Source organism: Symphalangus syndactylus, chromosome 11 (assembly GCF_028878055.3).
Source record: "Symphalangus syndactylus isolate Jambi chromosome 11, NHGRI_mSymSyn1-v2.1_pri, whole genome shotgun sequence".
Classification (NCBI taxonomy): Eukaryota; Metazoa; Chordata; class Mammalia; order Primates; family Hylobatidae; genus Symphalangus; species Symphalangus syndactylus.
The window spans coordinates 26,675,518-26,700,564 of NC_072433.2; the positions used below are offsets into that span (position 1 = coordinate 26,675,518).

At 42.3% G+C, this 25,047-nt stretch overlaps 1 protein-coding gene across 12 annotated transcripts in view; it reads right to left on the reverse strand.

The window, feature by feature from the left end:
• The window catches only part of CBFB (core-binding factor subunit beta), a 76,517-nt gene extending 52,317 nt beyond the window's left edge, over positions 1 to 24,200 (reverse strand). For 4 of the 12 annotated variants that reach the window (XM_063611795.1, XM_063611796.1, XM_063611793.1 and 1 more), the window contains exons 1-4: positions 23,842 to 24,178; positions 23,518 to 23,604; positions 23,142 to 23,372; positions 16,611 to 16,727 (exon numbers count right to left, since the gene is read on the reverse strand). In XM_063611795.1, coding sequence (XP_063467865.1) covers positions 16,611 to 16,727; positions 23,142 to 23,372; positions 23,518 to 23,604; positions 23,842 to 23,919 — 513 coding nt within the window. In that variant the 5' untranslated portion in view covers positions 23,920 to 24,178. Of the gene's footprint in view, positions 1 to 7,422; positions 12,809 to 16,610; positions 16,728 to 23,141; positions 23,373 to 23,517; positions 23,605 to 23,841 lie in introns of those variants that run through there. The other 8 variants (XM_055297986.2, XM_063611798.1, XM_063611797.1 and 5 more) reach the window with 7 other exon arrangements.
• Positions 24,201 to 25,047: the final 847 nt, after the last annotated feature.

Sequence of the window (25,047 nt, forward strand, 5' to 3'; positions counted from 1 at the left end):
GGCTGAGGCAGGTGGATCACTTGAGCTCACAAGTTTGAGACCAACCTGGACAACATGGGAGGAGGGCTTGAGCCTGGGAGACAGAGGTTGCAGAGAGCTGAGATCGTGTCATAGCACTCCAGCTTGGGTGACACAGCCAGAACTTGTCTCAAAAAATATATATATATTCCTATTGCTATACATATATATTCCTATTGCTATATATATGTATGCATGTGTGTGTGTGTGTGTGTGTATGTGTGTGTGTGTGTGTATATGCCTGTAATCCCAGCTACTCAGGAGGCTGAGGCAGGAGAATAGCTTAAAACCCAGGAGGTGGAGGTTGCAGTGAGCCAAGATCACGCCACTGCACTCCAGCCTGGGCAACAGAGCGAGACTCCATCTCAAAAAAAAAAAAAAAAATCACCAAAATCATATAATACATTTAACGTAGACTTGAAATAAGGCTCTCAGCTTAAATATTTTACCTACATATGTTGGACATTTAGACATTTCTCACGTTTTACATAAACGTGGCAGGTTATGCTATTCATGATGACACTTAGAAAACTAATTTAGTAAGTTGATAGAAACAGGTACAAAAACACACTGCAAAACAAACCCAGGAAAAAATAATGAGTATAAAACTAGATCCATATATGTATGTATGTGTGTGTGTGTGTACATATATATATATATATATATATATAGCAACATATTACATTATTTTGGATATGTATTTTGGATCCATATATATAGCAATATATTACATTATTTTTGTTTTTCACACCAGGTTTCAAAATCTGGTTTGTGTTTTTTTCACACACATCACATGTGAATTCACACTAGCGACATTACAAGTGTTCAATAGCCACATGTGGATTGTATAATAGCTACCATACTGAACATCAGTCCTAATATACCTATGTTCCTTTTATTATTATTCCTAAAATGTACATGTTTTTATCTGTTCTTTGTAAGACACATCTAACAAATGAAAAATGACTTAGCAGAATTCTTAAAAGAAAAATGCATCAAGTACAGTAGTCCCCGCTTAGCCGCAGTTTTGCTCTCCATGATTTCAGTTACTCACAGTCAATCACGGTCAAAAAATATTGTATGAAAAACTCCAGAAATAAACAATTCATAAGCTTTAAATTGCACTCCTTCTCTCCAGAGAGGTGAATCATCTCTTTGTCCAGCACATCCATGCTTTATAAGGAATGTGTCCATTACTTAGTAGCCATCCTGCTGCAGTATGGCAGTGCTTATGTTCAAATAACCTTAATTTTACATTTATTATAGTGTATTGTTATTAGTGTTCCACTTTATTTTTTTAAACTTAGTTTTTTGGAGACAGGGTTTTGCTCTATGCCCAGGCTAGAGTGTCATGGCTCAATCATAGTTCACTACAGGATCAAACTCCTAGGTTCAAGCAATTCTCCCACCTCAGCCTCCCAAATAGCTAGGACTACAGGTGCATGCCACCATACCCGGCTAATTTTTAAACTTTTTTGTACAGACAGGGTCTCATATTGCCCAGGCTGGTCTCAAACTCCTAGACTCAAGCAATCCTTCTGCCTTGGTCTCCCAAAACACTGGGATTATAGCTGTGAGCAGCCTTGCCCGGCCATGTTCTACTTTATTATTAGTCATGGTTGTTAATCTCTTACTGTGCCTAATTTATAAATTAAACTTTATCATAGATGTATATATGTGTATCTATATAGGAAAAAAACAGCACATATATAGGATTTGGTACTATCAACAGTACAGGAATCCCTGAGAGTCTTAGAACATTATATATATATATGTGTGTGTGTGTGTGTGTGTGTCTTAGAACATAATGCTGTATATATTAATACTTATGTATTATATATTTATATATTATATATAATTTATGTGATCTATATTGTATGTAAATTATGTGATAAATTATATATATCACATATATTATATATATCACATATAATTTATATATGACATATATGATACATATATGATATATATATCAGTAGAGTAACTTGGTGGACCAAAATAACTTTAAATAAGGCTTCGGAAGGTGGTATGTGGAGTTTGCATCAACTTACCTATTACTTATTAGCAGTAGTGTAGTATGCAAAGAACAGACTTAGGGGTAAAAAATAAGTGGGTCTGGGTCCTGGCTCTACCAGGAAACAGGTAACATGACTTTTGAAGGTTAACTTAGCCTCTCTGGCCTCTGTTTCCTCAGCTGTAAAATCAAGCTATCACCAGATATGTTCTAAAATTAAACACTTCTATACAGTGCAGTATTAAGAGAATTAGTGATAACATAAACCATTTAGCACAGTGTCTGGTGGCAGCGATCACCATAAAAACTGCTTTGCAGTTCTCAAAAAGCATTTAAAATGGTTCATGGGAGGCCAAAGTGGAAGGATCACTTGAACCCAGCCAGGAGTTCGAGACCACCCTAAGCAACATAGTGAGACCCCCGTCTCTACAAAAAGTAAAACAAAACAAAAACAACAGCTAGTGCGGTGGCATGTGCCTACAGTCCCAGTGAGGTAGAAGAATCGCTTGAGCCTGGGAGGTTGAAGCTGCAGTGAGCCACGGTTGTGCCACTGCATTCCAGCTTGGGCGACAGTCTGTCTCAAAAGTAAACAGAATGGGGCCGGGCGTGGTGGTTCATGCGTGTAATACCAGCACTTTGGGAGGCCAAGGTGGGCAGATCACCTGAGGTCAGGAGTTCGAGACCAGCCTGGCCAACATGGTGAAACCGTCTCTACTAAAAGTACGAAAATCAGCCAGGTGTGGTGGCGGGCTCCTATAATCCCAGCTACTCAGGAGGCTGAGGCAGGAGAATAGCTTGAATCCGGGAGGTGGAGGTTGCAGTGTGCCCAGATAGCACCACTGCACTCCAGCCTGGCAGACAACAGACTCTGTCTCAAAATAAGTAAATAAATAAAAAATAAATAAAATGGTTCAGAGTTCTGAAATATTCACAAATTAGATAATGGTGATGGTTGTGAATATATTAAAAACCACTCAGTGGCCAGGCCCGGTGGCTCACACCTGTAATCCCAGCACTTTATGAGGCCGAGGTGGGCATATCACCTGAGATCAGGAGTTCAAGACTAGCCTGACCAACATGGAGAAACCCTGTCTCTACTAAAAATACAAAAAATTAGCCAAGCATGGTGGCACATGCCTGTAATCCCAGCTAGTCGGGAGGCTGAGGTAGCGAACTGCATGAACACGGGAGGGGGAGGTCGTGGTGAGCCGAGATCGCTCCATTGCATTCCAGTCTGGACAACAACAGTGAAACTCCATCTCGGAAAAAAAAAAAAAAAGGCTAGATGCGGTGGCTCACGCCTGTAATCCCAACACTTTGGGAGGCCGAGGCAGGCGGATCACAAGGTCAGGAGATCGAGACCATCCTGGCTAACACAGTGAAACCCCGTCTCTACTAAAAAAATACAAAAAAATTAGCCAGGCGTGGTGGCGGGCTCCTGTAGTCCCAGCTACTTAGGAGGCTGAGGCAGGAGAATGGCATGAACCCGGGAGGCAGAGCTTGCAGTGAGCTGAGATCGCGCCACTGCACTCCAGCCTCGGCGACAGAGCGAGACTGTGTCTCAAACAAACAAAAAACACCATTCAGTTGTGAATTATAGCTGTGAGCAGCCTTGCTTAAGAAGCTGACTTTCGTTTCAATTTTTAACTTTATGTAATATCTTATTTTAATATTTTATAAATAGCTTTTAAAAAAGTAAGTATAGTCTCATTGAGAAGATGTGTTAGGAAGAACCAAAGACCTTAATTCTCTCCCCTGGTCAACTGCCTTTCTTTTTTTCTTCATATCCAATGTTTTCATACAAAATATTCAGGATGGATATTTTAACCTTGGCCAATACATTTAAGGAAAATAAAAAATCTTTTAGGGTTTTTTTTTCTTATTTGTTTGGAGATGGAGCCTTGCTCTGTCACCCAGGCTGGTGTGCCGTGGTGCCATCTTTGCTCACTGCAACCTTTGCCTCCCGGGCCCAAGCAACTCTCCCGCCCCAGCCTCTCAAGTAGCTGGAACCAGAGGCATGCGACACCACGCCTGACCAATTTCTGCATTTTTATTTTATTTTATTTTTTGAGATGGAATTTTGTTCATTTCCCAGGCTGGGGTGCAGTGGCGCGATCTCGGCTCACTGCACCCTCTGCCTCCCAGGTTCAAGTGATTCTCCTGCCTTAGCCTCCGGAGCAGCTGGGACCACAGGCACCCGCCACCACGCCCAGCCAATTTTTGCATTCTTAGTAGAGACGGGGCTTCACCATGCTGGCCATGCTAGTCTTGAACTCCTAACCCCAGGTGATCCACCCACCCTGGCCTCCCAAAGCACTGGGACCACAGGCGTGAGCCACGGCACCTGGCCCAGTAAAAAATGGCCAAGAAATGTTCTGAATAGCAAAGGGATGGATGGAAACTCAGGACTAAAAAGCTGGTGTGAATAAACAATATCCTAAAAAAAAAATTTAGAGGGCTCTCCCAAAGGGCTCATTACTTAGAACACTGTTCTGCAAAAAGGGCCACACGATTATTAGAAACTATCATTGTTATTATATGGAACAAACTTAGAACATCTATGATATGGGCAGAAGATTTGTTTATTTGAAAACATCTAAATTCTTCTAATGTAAATGTCAAAGTCACAAGTTTCTAGGCCATCCTTTTGTTTTCATCTGAAGATTAACCTGCCTTTACATCTGAAGTTTTAAAACACAAAAAGGCTCAGTACTGACTGCATACATGGGTAAAAGGTTTCTTCATCCACAAAAACAACCTGCCAACCATCCCCAGACTCAGCCCTTTCCTTCTTAGGTACAGCCTGCATTAGAGTCCTGAAAGCACGGCAGTACTGCCAAGAGGCACGTTTTATTTTTTTAATAGTATCCACACACGGCACTGAAGCACATTTCAAATGGTATTTATTTATTTATTTATTTTTTGAGACAGAGTCTTGCTGTGTTGCCCAGGCTAGAGTGCAGTGGCATGATCTCAGCTCACTGCAACCTCCGCCCTGCCAGGGTTCAAGCGATTCGCCTGCCTCAGCTTCCCAAGTAGCTGGGACTACAGGCGCCCACCACCATGGCTGGCTAATGTATTCCTTTTTTTTTAGTAGAGACGGGGTTTCACTATGTTGGCCAAGCTGGTCTTGAACTCCTGACCTTGTGATCTGCCCGCCTTGGCCTCCCAAAGTGCTGGGATTACAGGCATGAGCTACTGCGCCCGGCCCTTCAAATGTTATTTAAAATTCTGAGTTCCTAAATACACATCAATTTGAGGAGGTCCAGCTTAAACTGAAAAGCTTATAATAGATAATTTCCAACTGTTCACATTGTATACTTTCATAAAAATAGGAACAATAATTAAAGTCTACCATATCACTATTATACTTTAGCTTGTCTGTAGCTTCCAATCCTCTGTAGAAAACTAAGTATCAAAGAATAATATTGAAGAAACAAAGTCTCTGCACTGAAGGTAAACAGCATTTTTATGCTGTTAAAAAGAAATGACAAATGTTTTCTCTTCCCTGTAAGATGAGGATCACAAAAGTATCAGTGCATGTATGTCTGCATCAATTAGAACACTACCTGCAAGGGGGCATAAGGGAACTTTCTGAAGCAATGGTGAACTTTGGTGGTGGTTATACTACTGAACACACAGTTGTCACAGACTTGTACACTTAAAATAGGTGAACTTTACTATATGTAAATTATACCTTAATAATGCTGACTGAAAAACTACAAGTGAAAATGGGAAACAGTAAAACTAGGGCATAGCAGTGCTACAAAGAAATTAACATCTTCAGTCAACAACATTTCAATAGTCTTTATCCTGGCAGCATTTGAATTAACCCTTAAAAAAAAATGATGGGTACTGTCAGGCCCCTGAGCCCAAGCCAAGCCATCGCATCCCCTGTGACTTGCACGTATACATCCAGATGGCCTGAAGTAACTGAAAATCCACAAAAGAAGTAAAAACAGCCTTAACTGATGACATTCCACCACTGTGATTTGTTCCTGCCCCACCCTAACTGATCAATGTACTTTGTAATCTCCCCCACCCTTAAGAAGGTTCTTTGTAATTCTCCCTATCCTTGAGAATGTACTTTGAGAAATCCACCCCCTGCCCCCCAAAACATTGCTCCTAACTCCACCGCCTATCCCCAAACCTGTAAGAACTAATGATAATCCACCACCCTTTGCTGACTCTCTTTTCGGACTCAGCCCGCCCGCACCCAGGTGATTAAAAGCTTTATCGCTCACACAAAGCCTGTTTGGAGGTCTCTTCACACGGACACGCATGAAAGGTACAACATGCCTGTAATCCCAGCACTTTGAGAGGCCAAGGCGAGAGGATTGCATGAGTCCAGGAGTTTGAGACCGGCCTGCGCAACATGGTGACACCCCCGTACCTACAAAAAAATTATTTGGGCATGGTGGCGCATGCCTGTGGTTCCAGCTACTTGGGAGGCTGAGGTGGGAGGATCACTTGAGCCCAGGAGGCAGAGGCTGCAAAAAGCCAAGATCACACCACTGCACTCCAGCCTGGGTGACAGAGAAAGAGATCTAGTTTCAAAAAAAAAAAAAAAATCAGGCCAGGCACAGTGGCTCAGAGCACCTACAATCCTAGCACTTTGGGAAGCCAAGACAGGCGGATCACCTGAGGTCAGGAGTTTGAGACCACCCTGGCCAAAATGGTGAAATCCCATCTCCAATAAAAACACAAAAATTAGCCAGACGTGGTGGCGGATGCCTGTAATCCCAGCTACTTGGGAGGCTGAGGCAGGAGAATCGCTTGAACCCGGGAGGCAGAGGTTGCAGTGAGCCAAGATTACGCCCACTGCACTCCAGCCTGGACGACAGAGCAAGACACCATCTCAAAAAAAAAAAAAAATGTAGAAAGTAGAAGGAAGAAGGGGAAGAGTGAAGGATGCTCTTCTCAGACATATTATTTCTGCCTTTCCTCACTTGGAATATGTAATTCAGGAAAGGTCATGAATCAGAATTTCACCTTTACACTAAAATGGAAATAATGCAATCCAAAAGAAGGGAAAACGGGACTTCACAATCTTCAAGTGCTTCAGAGGTGCATTTACCATATATGCAGATTCATGTACTCTAACTGGAAGGTACTATGACATACTAATTTTAAAACATTTTAATTTTTTTTTTTTTTTTTTTCAGACAGAGTCTTGCTCTGTTGCCTGGGTTGGAGTGTTGTGGTGCAATCTCAGCCCACTGCAACCTCTGCCTCCTGGGTTCAAGCAATTCTCCTGCCTCAGTCTCCCGAGTAGCTGGGATTACAGGCACATGCCAGCATACCTGGCTAATTTTTGGTACTTTTAGTAGAGGTGTGGTTTCATCACGTTGGCCAGGCTGGTCTCGAACTCCTGACCTCAGGTGATCCACCTGCCTCGGCCTCCCAAAGTGCTGGGATTACAGGCATGAGCCACCCCACCTAGTCAAAACATTTTAATTTTTTCAGAAAGTCGACTTCCTCTCTTAGATTGAAAAATAACTAAAATAAAAACTTTTCTTTAAAAATACAAATGCTTTTCCAGATACAAAGGTGTAAAAAAAAAATATATATATATCTAAGCTCGCAGCTACCAGTTCTAAATTTTATGATTCAGTTATTAATTACAGTATATCTAAAACATATTTTTAAAAACCAGATTTCAATACACTAAACTCAATAACTAAGTGCTGTCAATTCATATTTAGGTTGAACTGAAATACTTAAAATCCAGATGTAACAAGGTATTTGTAAAGTTGTCTCAATTTCTCTTGAAGAAAATCACACTCCAAAGCTTTACCATACAGATCTTTTATTTGAAATGACTGGGCTATCTATAGAAAAGGAACTTCTTGAGCTTAAATAGGGATTTCTCAAAGCTAACATCAAGAAGTCCTGTAAACTCTGCCAAATTGTGGATGGTATATAAACAAACACAATATTTATTTTGGGACAAAGATCCTGCAGGCAAGTCCGTAAATGGTTCCAGAAGAAACAGAGTCATAGACCTTTATTACAAAAGGCCATTTAAAATAAAATTCTGTCCTCACTCATTAAATCCAATCTTGTTAGATTTTGCTTTATTTTATGCTCATAAAAATAAATTATAAGACTTTTAAGTATAAAGTCCAGAAAGAAAAAAAATACAACTTATCAAAATTTTTAAAAGTAGCTACTCTAATGACATATACTTAAAAAATACTTCTCGATGTCTGATATGAATGTATTTGACTATCAATTAAAATCATAAGCTATAAACAAGAATGTAACAACCATAAAAAAGTTTAACCTCTCTTTTTCTGAGGTCACCGTGGTAAAAACTAGATAGCATACACAATTTCCACAGAAAAAAATGAACAGTAGCACTGTAAAGTTCATTTTTTTCCTTTTATGAAATGATTTTCATACCCCTTATCTTTAAAGTCATAAACTGGGATCGCAAAGTACATCCAATCATTATTTCAAAATCCCAATGAAGCTTTATGAGACACAAATACATGTAAAAACCATCAATCTGACCACTCAAGACTAATAATTATGGTCAACCATAATCACTTGCATTTATTTGAAATAAAAGTAATTGGAAATAAGTCTTAAGAAGAAAGATCAAAGGAATTGGAGTTGCCTGGTCTATACAATTTTAACTTAAGAATGATTTAAATTCTGATTAGTTGCTTTTCCCTTGTCTTTTGACAGCCAAATTAGTTTAAAGAATTAAGAACATTTTGGCTGCCAGTGCAACACACCAGGATGTAACACCTGGGAAAGATGTAGTGTTCCAACATTGTTCAACTACCTGACATGAAGCTTACCTAAGGCACGCTGTAGCACAAACACTCTTATCAATCAGTTAGCTATAATCTCACCCTACAGAACCAACAAATAGCCTAACTGTGGATAGGGGTTTACAATTTAAAAGGCATTTTCACATATTCTGGTACTACATTTAATTCTCACATGAGGCACATGAATAGGGCAGACATTCTGATCCTCATTTACATGTTAAGGAAAATAGTTATGATTGTCTAGACTCAAATCTAGAGCTCTTTCTACTATACTGTATTAATTTAAATCATTTCTGAGAAAGATCCTTATTAAGAGCCAATATAGACAGCTCACCAGGTACCTGGGTATAAAAGTTTCAAATATATTTGAAGGATAGATTATAAAATTCTGTGCTCTAGCCAGGCGCAGTAGCTCATGCTTGTAATCCCAGCACTTTGGGAGGCCGAGGCGGGCGGATCACGAGGTCAGGAGATCGAGACCACGGTGAAACAACTGTGAAACCCCGTCTCTACTAAAAATACAAAAAAAAATTAGCCAGGAGTAGTGGCGGGCGCCTGTAGTCCCAGCTACTCAGAGAGGCTGAGGCAGGAGAATGGCGTGAACCCGGGAAGCTGAGCTTGCAGTGAGCCGAGATTGCGCCACTGCACTCCAGCCTGGGCGACAGAACGAGACTCCGTCTCAAAAAAAAAAAAAAAAAAAAAAAAAAAATTCTGTGCTCTGACTTGGTCATATGTAAGGTATATACTTATAATCAGTCACCCGTTAACAGACCTTCCTTATGGAAGCTCTTGATTTGAAAATATTCTACAGCCACATAAGCAACAGAAGGAATAAAAGGACTGATTTCTATGAGCCCATTTTCTTAAATCATAAAACTGTATTTCAAATAATAGACAATATAGAGCTTTTTGTTTCCGCTCTATTAGGATTCTAATTTTTTCTGAGTTCACTAAATTTAAGTGAGTATTATTATAGCTGGCCTCCAAGACGGCCTCAATGATCCCAGCCTCCTGGTATTCATATCCCTGTGTAATCCCTCCCTCCCTGTTGAATGTGGGCTAGACTTAGTGACCAGCTTCTAATGAACAGGCTAAGCAACAAGTGACTCAAATAATAGATCATAAAAGGTATGAAAGTGACTTGAAGAATGGATCATAAAAGGCATGGTGGGCCGGGCGCAGTGGCTCACATCTGTAATCCCAGCATTTTGGGAGGCTGAGGCGGGCAGATCACCTGACGTTAGGAGTTTGAGACCAGCCTGGCCAACACGGTGAAACCCCGTCTCTACTAAAAATACAAAAATTAGCCACATGTGGTGGCATGTGCCTGTAATCCCAGCTACTTGGGAGGCTGAGGAAGGAGAATTGCCTGAACCCGGCAGGCAGAGGTTGTAGTGAGCTGAGATTATACCACTGCACTCCAGCCTGGATGACAGAGCAAGACTCCGTCTCAAAAAAATAAATAAATAAATAAAAGGCATGGTGGCTTCACTCTTTTTATCTCTATGAAGAGGCATGACTAGCAAGTGAAGCCACCTACCAACAGGCAGATCCTTCAGTTCTAGTCAAGTCTTCAGAGACTGCACAGCCCCAGGCAAAAGCTTGACTGCAACCTCATGAGAGACACTGAGGCAGAACCACCCAGTCCAGTCAGTCCCAGGTTCCTGCAAAGGGGCACAAGGAAACCTTTGCGGGGTGACTGAAATATATCTTCACTGTGGTAGCATCTACACGGGTGCATACATTTGTTAAAACTCAGGCTGGATGCAGTGTCCCATGCCTGTAATCCCAGTACTTTGGGAGGCCAAGGTGGGAAGATTGCTTAAGGCCAGGAGTTAGAGGCCAGCCTGAGCAAAATTTTTTTCTCTACAAAAAAATTTAAACATTAGCCAGATGTGGTGGCAAATACCTGTTGTCCTACTCAGTCAAGAGACTGAGGCAGAAAAAATAATGAAACACTTAGAAACAAATGATTTTTTAAAAAGCCTGGGCGTGGTGGCTCATGCCTGTAATCCCAGCACTTTGGGAGGCCAAGGCAGGAGGATCACTTGAGGTCAGGAGTTCGAGACCAACCTAGGCAATATAATAGAACCCCATCTCCACAAAAAATACAAAAATAACTTCAGGCATGGTGGTGCTGGGGTTATAGGTGAGATGCTGTGGTCCCAGCTACTCAGGAGGCTGAGGTGGGAAGATCACCTGAGCCTGGGACATTGAGGCTGCAGTGAGCCATGACGGCGCCACTGTACTCCAGCCTGGCAACAGAATAAGACCTTGTTTTCTTGGGGATAAAAAAAAGGCAGGAGGATCTCTTGAGCCTAGGAGTTTGAGGTTTGAGGTTACAGTGAGCTATGATTGCACCACTGCACTCCAGCCTGGGTGACAGAGTGAGACCCTCTCTCTTAAAAAAATAAATAAATAAATAAATAAATAAAAAATAAAGAAACAAGCTGCAATAACAAGCTCCCACCACAACCTCACATGCGCTAAACTGACCTAACCTGCTGCTCAAAATTGTTCCAGCCAGTTTTCCCATCCCGATGACAGTAACCCCATAGTCCCAGTTTCTCTAGCCAAAAAGTTGGAGTCATTCTTTTTTTTTTGAGATGGAGTTTCACTCTTGTTGCCCAGGCTGGAGTGCAGTGGCACGATCTCAGCTCACTGCAACCTCCCCTTCCCAGGTTCAAGCAATTCTCCTGCTTCAGCCTAAGTTAGAGTCATTCTTAATTCTTCTCTTTCTCACACACCATATCCAATCCATACGCAAATCCTGTTGGCTCTATCTCAAAATACATCCAGGATATGACCATTTCTCACTACCTCTACTGCTACCACCCTGGTCTCTCACCAAGATTACTGCAATAGCCTGCTTCACTTTTGCCCCCTATAACCTATTATTAACCTAGCAGCTAGCATGTCTGTCAAAACCTAACGTAGATCATATCATTCATCTGCTCAAAAGCCTGAGCCAGGTGCAGGAGCATGCCTTTACTCCCAGCTACTTCGGAAGTTGACCGAGAGCATAACTTGAGTCCAGGAGTTTGAGTCACCCTGGGCAACATACCAAGACCCTGTCCCTAAAAAATAAGCAAACTAAACACTCAAAACTATTCCCCATCTCACTCAGAATAAAAATCCCATGTGGTTACAATGGCCTACCATGGTCACATGAACTGGCTCATTGTTATTTCTGATTTCATCTACTACAACTTCTTTCACAGTCTACTCCAGCCACAATGGCCTGCTTGCTGTTGATCAAAAACAGGGTGCCACTCTGGGGCCCTTTATAATGGCTGTTTCCTTTGTCTGGAACATCTCTCCTCCACTCCCAACCCCTGTAGGGCTCATCATTCCCTAACCTCCTGTGTGTCTTGGTTCAGGTATGATCTTCCTTACCCAGACCACTCAATCTGAAACTGCAAACTTCCTGGTCATTGATCATCCTTATCCTATAATACCTTTCCTTTTTCCCAAAGCTATTGTCACTCTGTAAGCTATTACGTAACTTATTATGTATATTGTCTATTAAGGAAGATCTCTGTTCACTGATTGTATCTCAAACACCTAGGACAATGCTCAGTACACATAACAGGTGTTCAACAAAGACCTTCTGAATGAATAAATTCTTTGATAACTGTGACAAGTACAGTAGTGGTCAAAACGCTTTACATACACTATTTCAGTTACCCTCAACAGCAACCCTGGGAAGTACCCATTAATCTCATTTTACAACTGAGGATTATAATGATTAAACAACATGCCCAAAGTTACATCGTAGTAAATGCAGAAGCCAGAACTTAACTCAATTTTGCCTAACTCTAAAGCCTTTACAACTACAGTTCCTCAAAACTGCATATGAACGGGACGAGAACTAAGCTGCTTCAGGAGGTAACTCAGTTGAGAATATGGAAGAAGGAATCCAATATAAGGAACAGAGGCAAATAATTAACATTTGGAGAAGTTCTTTCAATTTTCTTTGCTTCCAGTCCTAGTCCTGTGGGGACAGAAACAAAACCTAATGGTTATAATAAAACAGACCATAAAAAGAGAAAAGAAATTCGAGACCCCACAGTCTGAGCTCCACGGATGAGAAAACACAGGGCAATGCCTTTTCTCTAAATTCACTGGATAATTTTATTACAGTGGCATGGAACAGTACAGTAGGAGTTTTTGCCTTAAAATGCTTTTTTTTCTTCTAGAAAAAAAGTAGTACAGAAGTAGTACAGATGTTGGCAAAATTCTATTTGAAAAATACATGACCTATGCATAAACATTTATAGATTTACATCTGAGGGAAAGATACTGATTTCTACTAGTGTCACCATTTATGGAACACAGCCACACTCAATTGTTTACATATTGTCTAGGGTCCCTTTCACACCACAACAGCAGAGTTAAGTAGTTACAGAGATGAGTAGTTGTGACAGAGACTGAAAGCCCGCAAAACTGAAAACATTTACATTTGTCCCTTCACAGAAAAAAAAACTTCTAAAACCAGTATTAATAAAAGGTACATTTCCTGACAGCCTGCATCAGTTCTATCACTCTTCCTAATAGAATTAAAAACATATCTTTTTAATACATTCATGCATTGCTTTAACGTTTCAGCCTAAAATGGATCACATATATGACAGTGGTCCTGTAAGATTATAATGAATCTGAAAAATTCCTATTGCCTAGTGACACCATAGCCATTTTAACATTGCAGTGCAATTGCTTAATTTTTATAGATTTAGTGTGGCCTAAGCGTACTATGTTTATATAATCTACAGAATCACATTCATTCACCACTTACTCAACTGACTGACCCAGAGCAACTTCCAGTCCTGCAAGCTCCATTCAAAGTAAGTGCCCTATACAGGTATACCATTTTTTTTTTAATATTGTATTTTTACCATATCTTTTCTTTTTTTTTTTTTTTTTACCATATCTTTTCTATGTTTAGATACATCAAGATACACAAATACTTACCCTTGTGCTACAGTTGACTATAGTATTCAGTACGGTAACATGCTGTACAGTACAAGTTTGTAGCCTAGGAGCAACAGACCTATACCAGATAGCCTAAGTGTGCAGTAGGCTATACCATCTAGGTCTGTGTAAGTACCCTCTATATATACACAATGATGAAAATCACCCAGCAACACATTTACCAGACCATATCCCTGCCACTGACACATGACTGTACTAGAATAAACCATCTCACATTTTTGTTATTTTTGGTCATATAACTAAAAACATCTCAATGGTTTAAGTCCAAGGATAATGTGGTCTTCACACTAGTGAAGCAGTATCATTAAATTAATTCAAGCAAACTTAACTTCTGGTAGAGTTAACAACCCATTTACTAGTTATTAAATACTGGAAGACTTCAGTAACACTGAGATGTTGCTCTTGAAGTCTTAAAATAATTTTGGGCTAAAGCTGACAGAAAACAAATTTTTTTTTTGGTTTATGTCTTTAGTATCTGAGCTACCACGTTAAACAAACTTTAAGGAAGTATTCAAACAAGAAAAAAAAAATTTCTTTAGTCACACATACACGCACCAGGAGCACAAAAAAAACAATAATCCTACAAGGACTTCTCAAATTCTTCCTTATATACTGTGTAAGAATTACCAAATAGTAAAATCTGGACATTCACTTTTAATTTTCCAAGCAAACAAGCTAATACACAGGAAAGCAAACTGCTTGCTTATTACTCATTTTTTAAAATCTTATAATCTATTTTCCCTTTTCCAATCCAAAGATTGTTTTGTCATGCACAAAAGATCAAATCTAATTCTATAGAATTGGAGAAAACATTCATTTTATATATACATATATATGCATATACATACACATATATACATATATACACACATATATACATACACATATATACATATATACACACACATATATACATATATACACACAAGATTAAAAATCTTTTTCTTAATACAAAAATCTTTTAATTTTCTCAAAGGAATATTTAGACATTTCTCACATTTTACATAAATGTGGCAGCTTATGCTATTCATGATGACACTTAGAAAATTAATTTAGTAAGTTGATAGAAACAGGTACAAAAACACACTGCGAAACAAACCCAGAAAAAATGAGTATGAAACTGGATCCAAAAGGGTGTTTTGAATATAAAACTATATTTAAAAGAGTGTTTCTTCTTTAAAAATTTTATTTCTAGAAGTCAACTCCTTGACTTCTCAATTAAGAATCAACCAATCCAAGATGCTATTCATTAAAATTTCACCAGGCGGGGTGCAGTAGCTCACTCCTGTAATCTCAGCACTTTGGGAGGCAGAGGCGGGTGGATCACATGGTCAGGAGTTCAAGACCAGCCTGACCAATATGGTGAAACCCCGTCTCTACTAAAAATACAAAAAAATTAGCCGGGCGTGGTGGCACACACCTGTAATCCCAGCTACTCAGGAGGCTGAGGCAGGAGAATAGCTTAAAACCCAGGAGGTGGAGGTTGCTGTGAGCCAAGATCACGCCACTGCACTCCAGCCTGGGCAACAGAGGGAGACTCCATCTCAAAAAAAAAAACACACACACACACAAAAAAAAACAAAACAAAAAAAACTTCATCAAAATCCTAATACATTTAACGTAGACCTGAAATAAGGCTCTCAGCTTAAACATTTTACCTATATTTTTGTATCTTTAACCTAAACTTCTAACATCAAAACTGTAAGACATGTTCCCAGAAACTTTTTCTCAAAACAAAACAAATGTATTTCCAAGTAAAAGTTTTCACATTTTTTTTTTTTTTTTTGAGACAGAGTCTCGCTCTGTCGCCCAGGCTGGAGTGCAGTGGCGTGATCTCGGCTCACTGCAAGCTCCGCCTCCCGGGTTCACGCCATTCTCCTGCCTCAGCCTCTCCAAGTAGCTGGGACTACAGGCGCCCGCCACCACGCCCGGCTAATTTTTTTGTATTTTTAGTAGAGACGGGGTTTCACTGTGGTCTGGATCTCCTGACCTCGTGATCCACCCACCTCGGCCTCCCAAAGTGCTGGGATTACAAGCGTGAGCCACCGTGCCCGGCCACATTGTTTTTCTCAAATGTAAATTTGCTCTGTTAATGGAATTAGAAAGTTACCTATGAGCTATTTCTAAATACTATTAATTTTTAAATCTAGAGGGCTTTTTTCTGTTTTCCTCTTAATTTTATTTTTATAGCACTATACTTACATATATTTTTGTAAACAAAATATATCTTGTCAAACTTTTAAAGAAATTGTTCTGTTACTTTCCTTAAGGGTTAGAATGTTCTATGACAAATATTATGTACATGAAATTAGGAATGGAGTGATATAAAATTTTAACAGTGGTTTTAAAAAATTATATTGGCCGGGCACAGTGGCTCCTGCCTGTAATCCTAGCACTTTGGGAGGCAGAGGTGGGCGGATCACAAGGTCAGGAGTTCGAGGCCAGCCTGGCCAACATGCTGAAACCCCATCTCTACTAAAAATACAAAAATTAGCCAGATGTAGTGGCGGGTACCTGTAATCCCAGCTACTCGGGAAGCTGAGGCAGGAGAATCGCTTGAAACTGGAAGGCGGAGGTTGCAGTGAACCGAGATCACGCCACTGCACTCCAGCCTGGGCAACAAGAGCGAAACGCCATCAAAAAAAAAAAAAAAATTGTTTTACATCCTTATAACATGGAATGAAAACAAATCTGAGCATATGCCGATATAATCAGATCTGTGATCTTTATTAAAATGTAAATTACCAGATAATCTCTAACAAAACAACCGACAGTATTTTAAATTGCAAAGAAACGTTTCCTACCTTGCCTGCTTCTCTTTCTAAGTCGACATACTCTCGGCTAGGTGTTTGTCGTTGTTCTCCCTGCCAGCTGGCCGGAAAAAACTGGAGAGACAGATTGGTTCCTGTGGCCACAAAAGCCTTTTAGAAAAATCAATACAAACAGGATCAGGAGCAGGACATTACATAAATTATGCAGGCAGTCATTTATTTTTACATCAGTTTATGTCTTAAGCCAGGCAGCACAGAGAATACTTAAAAGTAAAAAACACACACTCATCATTTTTCTTAAGTATTAAGTTACAAACATCTGATTCCATTTTGAGGACATTTGCCATTGGCTGCTTAAATATAAAATCAGACATGGAATCAATACTTTCTTTCAGGTCATTTTTTTGCTGATGTTAGGATCTCACACTGCTAATGTCTAACCAGAAGCCACCATCCATCTTTGCATTTAAAAACTTCTATTTTTAAATGTAAAAATCACTGAAAATCTAAAGATTTTGAATTTTAAAGACCACCACAATTTAAAATTGTATAAATGAGACACTTTAATTTTCCTTGATTTCCCTTGCTGAAACACTGCATAGCAGGCAGTACATAAAAAATGCACTTGGAATTGTCTGTCCTCTGATAAACCATACATTGGCATGGGATGTGACAGTACTCTATAAAACCCTAGATGATTTTTAAAAATATGTCTTTTCTAACATTTGACTTTAGGAGAACTTGATCTGACTACAACAAAGAGAAAAGTATTCATCTAATATTTATAAAAGATTTGGATGTTAGAGCTCAACAGATGAACAATCTAAAACCACTTCAATAAAGTGTCATTTTATGTAGCCCTTGAGCAAGTTACCTCTATATTTCCCTCATGCAAAAAAGACATTACCCCTTTCCCAAAGGAAATTAAGAAAAAAAGAAGTAAAAGCATTTTTGAAAAAATACACTTTTCATCATCTAAATGTAAACTCTTCTTTGCTGAAACTAGAAAAAGTTTTTTGTTTGGTTTATTCTACTAATTAAGTTCTGAAGCATAATTTGTTTCCATGCATAGAGTCTTCATCTCAAATCAAGAGGTTCACTTTTGGGGCAATTTGTTTAAAGCCATCAACCAAGTTAGCTATCCAATAGTTCCCCTGATGGCTAACAGCTTAGATTCTTTAGAGGTAAAAATTATACTTCCTATTTCTATTACTGGCACTGTCGGTACACTTGTCAACCTAAATGCTAAATCTCTAAACCTCTTTGATGGCATTTCCCTAATCAATTGGAGTACCATTTTCATGTGGTAAATGTTTTATACGCATAGAAACTGAACTAACATCAATATTACAACATCATTTTAAAAAATCTTTCAGGCCAGGAGCGGTGGTTCACACTGCTAATCCCAGCCCTTTGGGAGGCGAGGCGGGTGGACCAACTGATGTCAGGAGTACAAGACCAGCTTGGCCAACATGGTGAAACCCTGTCTCTACTAAAAATACAAAAAATTAGCTGGGCATGGTGGCAGATGCCTGTAATCCCAGCTACTTGGGAGGCTGAGACAGGAAAATCACTTGAACCTGGGAGGCAGAGGTTGCATGCAGTCAGCCGAGATCGCACCACTGGGCTCCAGCCTGGACAACAAGGCGAGACTCCATCGCAAAAACAAAAAAAACTTCCCATGCACTATGAGCATAAGTCTTAACAAAAAACCCCCCAACACTAGTTAAAAAAAAAAAAAAAAAGTTTCTGGGAGGGAAACTGCCCAGGCTGTATGACCTGAAGCGTACCTCAGTTTCCTCACAAATTAATTATTTGTAAAGTGCTTAAAACAGTACCAAGTAAATGCTATGAAAGTATTTGCTGAATGATATGAGAAATAACTTTAAGCTCAACAAGAAAGCCAACTGTTTCAGCTTCAGATAATGAAATTCTCAGAGCAGAGTAGTGGCAGAAAAGACTCAGCCCATGAATGAATGCCCCGTGTCAAAATCCCTGTGGCTTGTTTCTTCAGTACTCACCTAGTAGCAAATCCTTCCACCTCCAATGTACCCCAAATCAGTTCTGTGCTAAGACACTGTGCAGATCGTATTACCTCATCTCCTGTCTTGATGCCAACCTCAGAAGAGATTTCCTGCATCACTATATGCCCATTATCTCATAAAGATCCCTCTCTGAGACAGAAGTGGTAAACACAGATCATTCTAGAATAATATTTTCCAAACTTATCTGACCATGGAACTCTTTTAATGAAATACCTACATATACGTAAGAGTTGGAAAAAGTCTGTTCCAAAATATTAATATGGTGTCAACATTGTCATAGGAAAATAAAGAAAAAAAGAAACAAAATGAAAACATTAAAATGCTACACTAGTATGACGCCTATATTTAAGATTTCCACGTTGTCTTATGTTTTATAGGTTTCATAAATTATAAAATAGCACACCTTGTGCCAATCCAACATACTTTTTACCAATCTTTAGAAGTAGAAATATGTATTAGTTTTTACTCTTCTCACCATAGAGCAACCATACTTCTTATATTTTTTCTTTAATTGATTATTAGTGTTGAAGACATCTCCAACATTCTTACTACATAAGAATTGGCAAGAACAGGCCAGGTGAGGTGGCTCAAGCCTGTAACCCCAGCACTTTGGGAGGCCAACACGGGCGGATCACGAGGTCAGAAGTTTAACACCAGTCTGGCCAACATAGCGAAACCCCACTTCTACTAAAAATACAAAAAATTAGCCGGGTGTGGTGGTGTGCGCCTGTAATCCTAGCTACTCGGGAGGCTGAGGCAGGAGAATTGTGTGAACTCAGGAGGCGGAGCTTGCAGTGAGCCGAGATCACGCCACTGCACTCTAGCCTGGGCGACAGAGCGAGACTCTGTCTCAAAAAAAAAAAAAAAAAATGGTGAAACCCTGTCTCTACTAAAAATACAAAAACAAAATTAGCTGGGCGTGGTGGTGGGTGACTGTAGTCCCAGCTACTCGGGAGGCTGAGGCGGGAGAATGGTGTGAACCCAGGAGGCGGAGCTTGCAGTGAGCCCAGATGGCGCCACTGCACTCTAGCCTGGGTGACAGAGCGAGACTCCGTCTCAAAAAAAAAAAAAAAAAGAAACAAAGAATTGATAAGAATAAATCAAGGCTGGGTGCAGTGGCTCACCGAGGCAGGCACATCACTTGAGGCCAGGAGTTGGAGACCAGCCTGGCCAACATGGTGAAACCCATCTCTACTAAAAATACAAAAACCAGCCAGGTGTGGTGGCAGGCGCCTGTAATCCCAGCTAGTCAGGAGGCTGAAGCAGGAGGTGGAGGTTGCAGTGAACCGAGATGGCACCACTACACTCCAGCCAGGGTGACAGAGTAAGATCCAGTCTCAAAAAAAAGAATAAATCAGATTCTACCACAGATTCTTCTACCCGTGTTCACTTTTATTTAATGCTGACTGGGTTTTACAGTTAAAATCTCAATTGGCATAAAATAAGGAGGCTGAGTTTTATAGTTAAAGAGAGATGATCAACACAGCCCTTAAATTATTTCACATCTAAATGCAAAATGAGGCTGGGAGTGGTGACTCACACCTGTAATCCCAGCAGCACTTTGGGAGGTGGAGGTCGGTGGATCACCTGAGGTCAGGAGTTCAAGACCAGCCTGGCAAACATGGTGAAACTCCGTCTCTACTAAAAATACAAAAATTAGCTGGGCGTGGTGGTGTACACCTGTAATCCCAGCTACTCAGGAGGCTGGGTCAAGAGAATCACTTGAACCTGGGGGGCGGAGGTTGCAGTGAGCCGAGATCGTGCCACTGCACTCCAGCCTGGGCAACAGCAAAATGAATTCTTCATTAACCTCACTGATACATTAAGGAGATGTTCCAAATAAGAAGAGGAAAATTGGGGCAGGAGAAAGGTTGGGAATAGTTTTGAGAACTATAGATATCCTTGCCATTTATGGCTGCTGTCAAAACAGGCAAAATAATGCCTTTTTCCACAGCCAAATAGAAAGAAACCACAGCCTGTTCGTAAGTCATAAGATAAATTTCAGGCATTAAATTAAGTAGCCTCTAAATTCAAATAATCAAGTACCTCTGATATAAAAGGTATTGTGAAAAACAGCTGTATCCAGAGGGGTTTATACAGAATTAATGAGGTCTCTACCCTCTAGGAGCTAAGGATCCTGTAATTAAATGTGGGTTAACACTGAATTAAAAGAGGGAAACTAGAAAGAGAGAAAACTAGGAAATATGAAATTCCTCTCCAAATACCAATAGTTACATTATTTAACAAAATAAGACATGAGCCGTCTTAAGTGCAAACCTCACACAGCATTCAATCTACCTTCTTTAACCTTTAATACTTCTCAGAAATTTAAAACTTGTAAAATCTGTCGGATCAGATATTTGTTTTATTTTTGGAGACAGGGTCTCACTCTGTCACCCAGGCTGGAGTGCAGTGGTGCCATCATGGCTAACTGCAGCCTCGACCTCCCGGGCTCAGGTGAGGATCAGATATTTGGAAGCGGGGAAGGTCTAGAATGTCTAATTCATCCTGGAAATAAATTCATGACAAACACTAACCACCTATAATACTACTATAATATTACAGCATTTCAGATATCCTATGGGTTGAATTCATAATTCCATTCAGCAGTCTGAGATGACAGAAAACACCCTACTAGCTATGATCCACCAAATTTCCAAAAAAATTCAGTTTTCAAAGATAGTGATAATAATATAATACATGGGGCTGCGTATGGTGACGCTGAGCCTGTAGTCCCAGCTATTGGGAGGCTGAGGCAAGAGGATCGCTTCAGCCCAGAAGTTTGAGGCTGCAGTGCCTTATGACTGTGCCTATGAACAGCCACTGCACCCCAGCCTAGGCCACACAGCAATACCTCTCTCTTAAAAAAAAAACGAAACAAGGCCAGACGCGGTGGCTCACACCTGTAATCCCAGCACTTTGGAAGGCCAAGGTGGGAGGATTACTTAAGGTCAGGAGTTCAAAACCAGCCTGGCCAACATGGTGAAACCCCGTCTCTACTAAAAACACAAAAAAATTAGCCGGGCATGGTGGTGTGTGCCTGTAATCCCAGCTACTCAGGAGGCTGAGGCAGGAGAATCGCTTTAACCCGGGAGGCGAAGGTTGCAGCGAGCCAAGATCACGCTGCCGTGCTCCAGCCTGGGTAACAGAGCAAGACTCCGTCTCAAAACAAACAAAAAAGCAAACAGTAAGAATACAAGTACTTTGTATCTTATATTTTATACTTGCATCCTTTACCTCCAGGAAATTCTATCGTCAGGTGTACCACCTTCCTTTTGCAAAAGGTAACCCAGGCAAAGGATGACACGATCATCGCACCAGCTAATGAATTCTTTTCTTATACCACTCAGTGCCAAAACCTAAAAGTATGTCTTATGCACTTCGATCATATAAATACTACAATTAAGAAACTTGCAAGTGGGCTAAAAGCTTGAGACTGTCTTTCATAACATGCACTAATGACCAAATATTCAGGAGCTCCTCATAAATTTAACCAGTATCTTCTCACTATTACAACTCTAAAAAGCCTTCACTTAAAATATCAAAATATTCTTTAAAAATAGAGTTCAGTGATGTAAAGGGAGAATTTTATGGCATATGAATTATATCTGAATAAAAATAAACTGGTTTTTATATAAAGGGGGTGGGAGGAGTAAATTTCCAATGTCTTCCTACTGCTAACCCAAATTCAAATCGCACCTAGCTTCAAGCCTCTAACAATGCAATGAGTCCAAGTCACCGAGCAGAGAGTAACAACATTCCATCAGACAGTGCTTCAACTTTTTAAAAAATAATCAGGCCAGATGCGGTGGCTCACGCCTGTAATCCCAGCACTCTGGGAGGGGGAGGAGGGCGGATCACTTGAGGTCAGGAGGCCAGCTTGGCCAACATGGTGAAACCCCGTCTCTACTAAAAATGCAAAAATTAGCCGGGCGTGGTGGCAGGCACCTGTAATGCTACCTACTCAGGAGGCTGAGGCAGGAAAATCGCTTGAACCCAGGAGGCGGAGGTTGCAGTGAGCCGAGATCGAGCCACTGTACCCCAGCCCGGGCAACAGAGCAAGACTCCACCTCAAAAAAAAAAAATAATAATCAACCTCTTTTCTTGGTTTCTTCCTACCATTCCCTCCTCATCAGCACCTCCAACAACGCAAACCAAAAAGAGATGAGAGGAACTAGGACCCTTGGATTTTTTTTTTTTCAACCCAAAGTCTGGTGAAGACGCACCAAATCTGCCTCCTAAAACAAGGACCTCGAGATCAACCATGGGTTTCGCCCATCTGTGCAGTTTTTAGGAACGGCAGCCCTACTCAGGACATGGTGATAATGGTTTCTTTCTGATTCTCCTGAAGCTTAACATTCTAAGAAAATGACACTTTTAGGGCCTTTTTCCCCCCCTCCCCTCTCTATTAGAATAAATAACTGGAGGAAAGATTTCTTCTCGGCGATCTGGCAGTGAGACCGCTTGACATAGAGAATTATCGACAGATCTACCTTCTAAGAAACAAACTATCGCCGACCTTGAATGAAGCTCCAGTTCTTTTTCCGAATGGGGGTTTGCTTGCTACAAATACCCTGAACCCTTCTTCGGTGTCGCCGCCTAAACAATGCCCTTCGCTTGTTTGGTCTGGCTCGGGTTCGAGCTCCACTCGCGGTGCTCCGTTGGCCGACATGCGCCACCGCGGCGAGCCCCAGGGAAAGCGTCTCCCCGCGAGCACCGGCCCGCGGCACCTGGTTTCGCATTTTGAATCCTGAGTAGGAAGTAAGACGGCGCCCACTCAGTTCCGGGAGCCGCGGCAGCCGCGCCGCCGTCCGGAACCGGCCTGGGCCGAAGCGGCCCCGCGCAACAAGTGACCCGCGCGCGCCCCGGTCTGCGCCCCGGGCCAGCCGACTTACGATTTCCGAGCGGCCGTCGCGGCAGGCGTTCTGGAAGCGCGCCTGGCGTTCCTCGTGGGGCCGGTCCCTGAAGCCCGTGTACTTAATCTGCAAGGCAAGACGGCCCGAAATCAGGGGCCAAATCTGCGGCGCCGCCCGCGCGCCCGCCCTCCCAGCGCGGCGCCGATAAGGGCAAGCGGAGGCTGCGGGCGATGGCCGCCCCGGCAAGATTGCCCCTCCGCGGGCGCACCGACCGGGACTCCCGGGGACCGCGCCGCCCAAACTTTTCTCCGCCGGGGCCCACTCGGGGCGCGCTGCGGCCTCCTAGCCGCCCGCCCGCCTCACCTCACACTCGCGGCTCAGCTTCCTAAAGAACTCTTCGTTCTCGAACTTGCTTCTCTGGTCGGGCACGACGCGCGGCATCTTCCCGCCCTGAGGCCGCGCCGGCCGGCCGCGCTCGGGGCTTGCGCGGGCACCCGCTCGCTGGCTCCGCACTGACCGACTGACCGCCCACCCGCGGCGCCCGGACGCCCGCTTCCCTTTGTTTCAGGCGCCCGCCCGCGTGGGCTCCCGTTCCGGGGAGTCTGAGGCGCCGCCGCCCGCTCGAGCCCAACCCACGCCGCCGCCGCCGCCTCAGCCGTTGCCTGCCGCCCGCGCAGCCCCAGCTCTCGCCGCCCCCAGCCGCCGCCGCCGCCGCCGCCGCCGCCGCCGCCACTTCCTCTCACCGCCCACCCCGCCCCCGCCGGCCCCACCCCTCCTCCTCGCGCGCCCGCCTCCAACTCCGGCAAACAAGACGCACCATTCACAACTCGCGGCCCGCGCCACGCATGCGCCACCCGCCCGCTGGCGGAGCTGCCCGGCTGTGGCGCCCCGGGGCTCCTTCCGCACCGTGGCCCTTTTCCCCCTGCTCGCCCGCGGCCACTCGGCGTGGAGCTGCCGTTGGGGGGTCCGCCTGGCCTTTAGCAGACGGGAGTAGCCAGCGCAGGCCTTTTCTTCCGCCCTTCCTCGGCCATCTGGAACTTCTGGGTTCCCCAGGTGCGCGGAGTAACCCCAGATTGTCACTTGAATGCGAGGAAACCTAAGTCCTTGGGGACTTTTCGTCCCTACACCGGCAGGGCTGTAGGCTGTGCACGTTGAAGACTGAGGTGGAAACGGACCAAAGAATCCAACCGAGTCATGGTGGAAAGGTCGTGGCTGTTGGAGTCAGATGGGTCTTAGATGGGATCCCACTCAGCTACACTACCTGCTGGCTGGGGCCTTAGACAAGAACTGGACCACTAAACCTCAGTTTCCTTATTTCCAAAATGCAGACACTCCTAGGTTTGCAGTGTTAGCGTGAGAACCTTTATGTGGATCTAGCACACAGTGGGAGCCCAATAAATTTAAGTTTCTAAAGAAGAACAAGCTGAGTTAAAAATGTAACCGATTGCCAGTCCATATACTTACTCAATGTGCAATCAGCTGCAAAAAATAAGATCCATAAATTCTAGGGAAGTTGTTTAGCCCAAACTGGAGAAAGTCTGACATGGGATTTATGGCAGAGTTTGATTC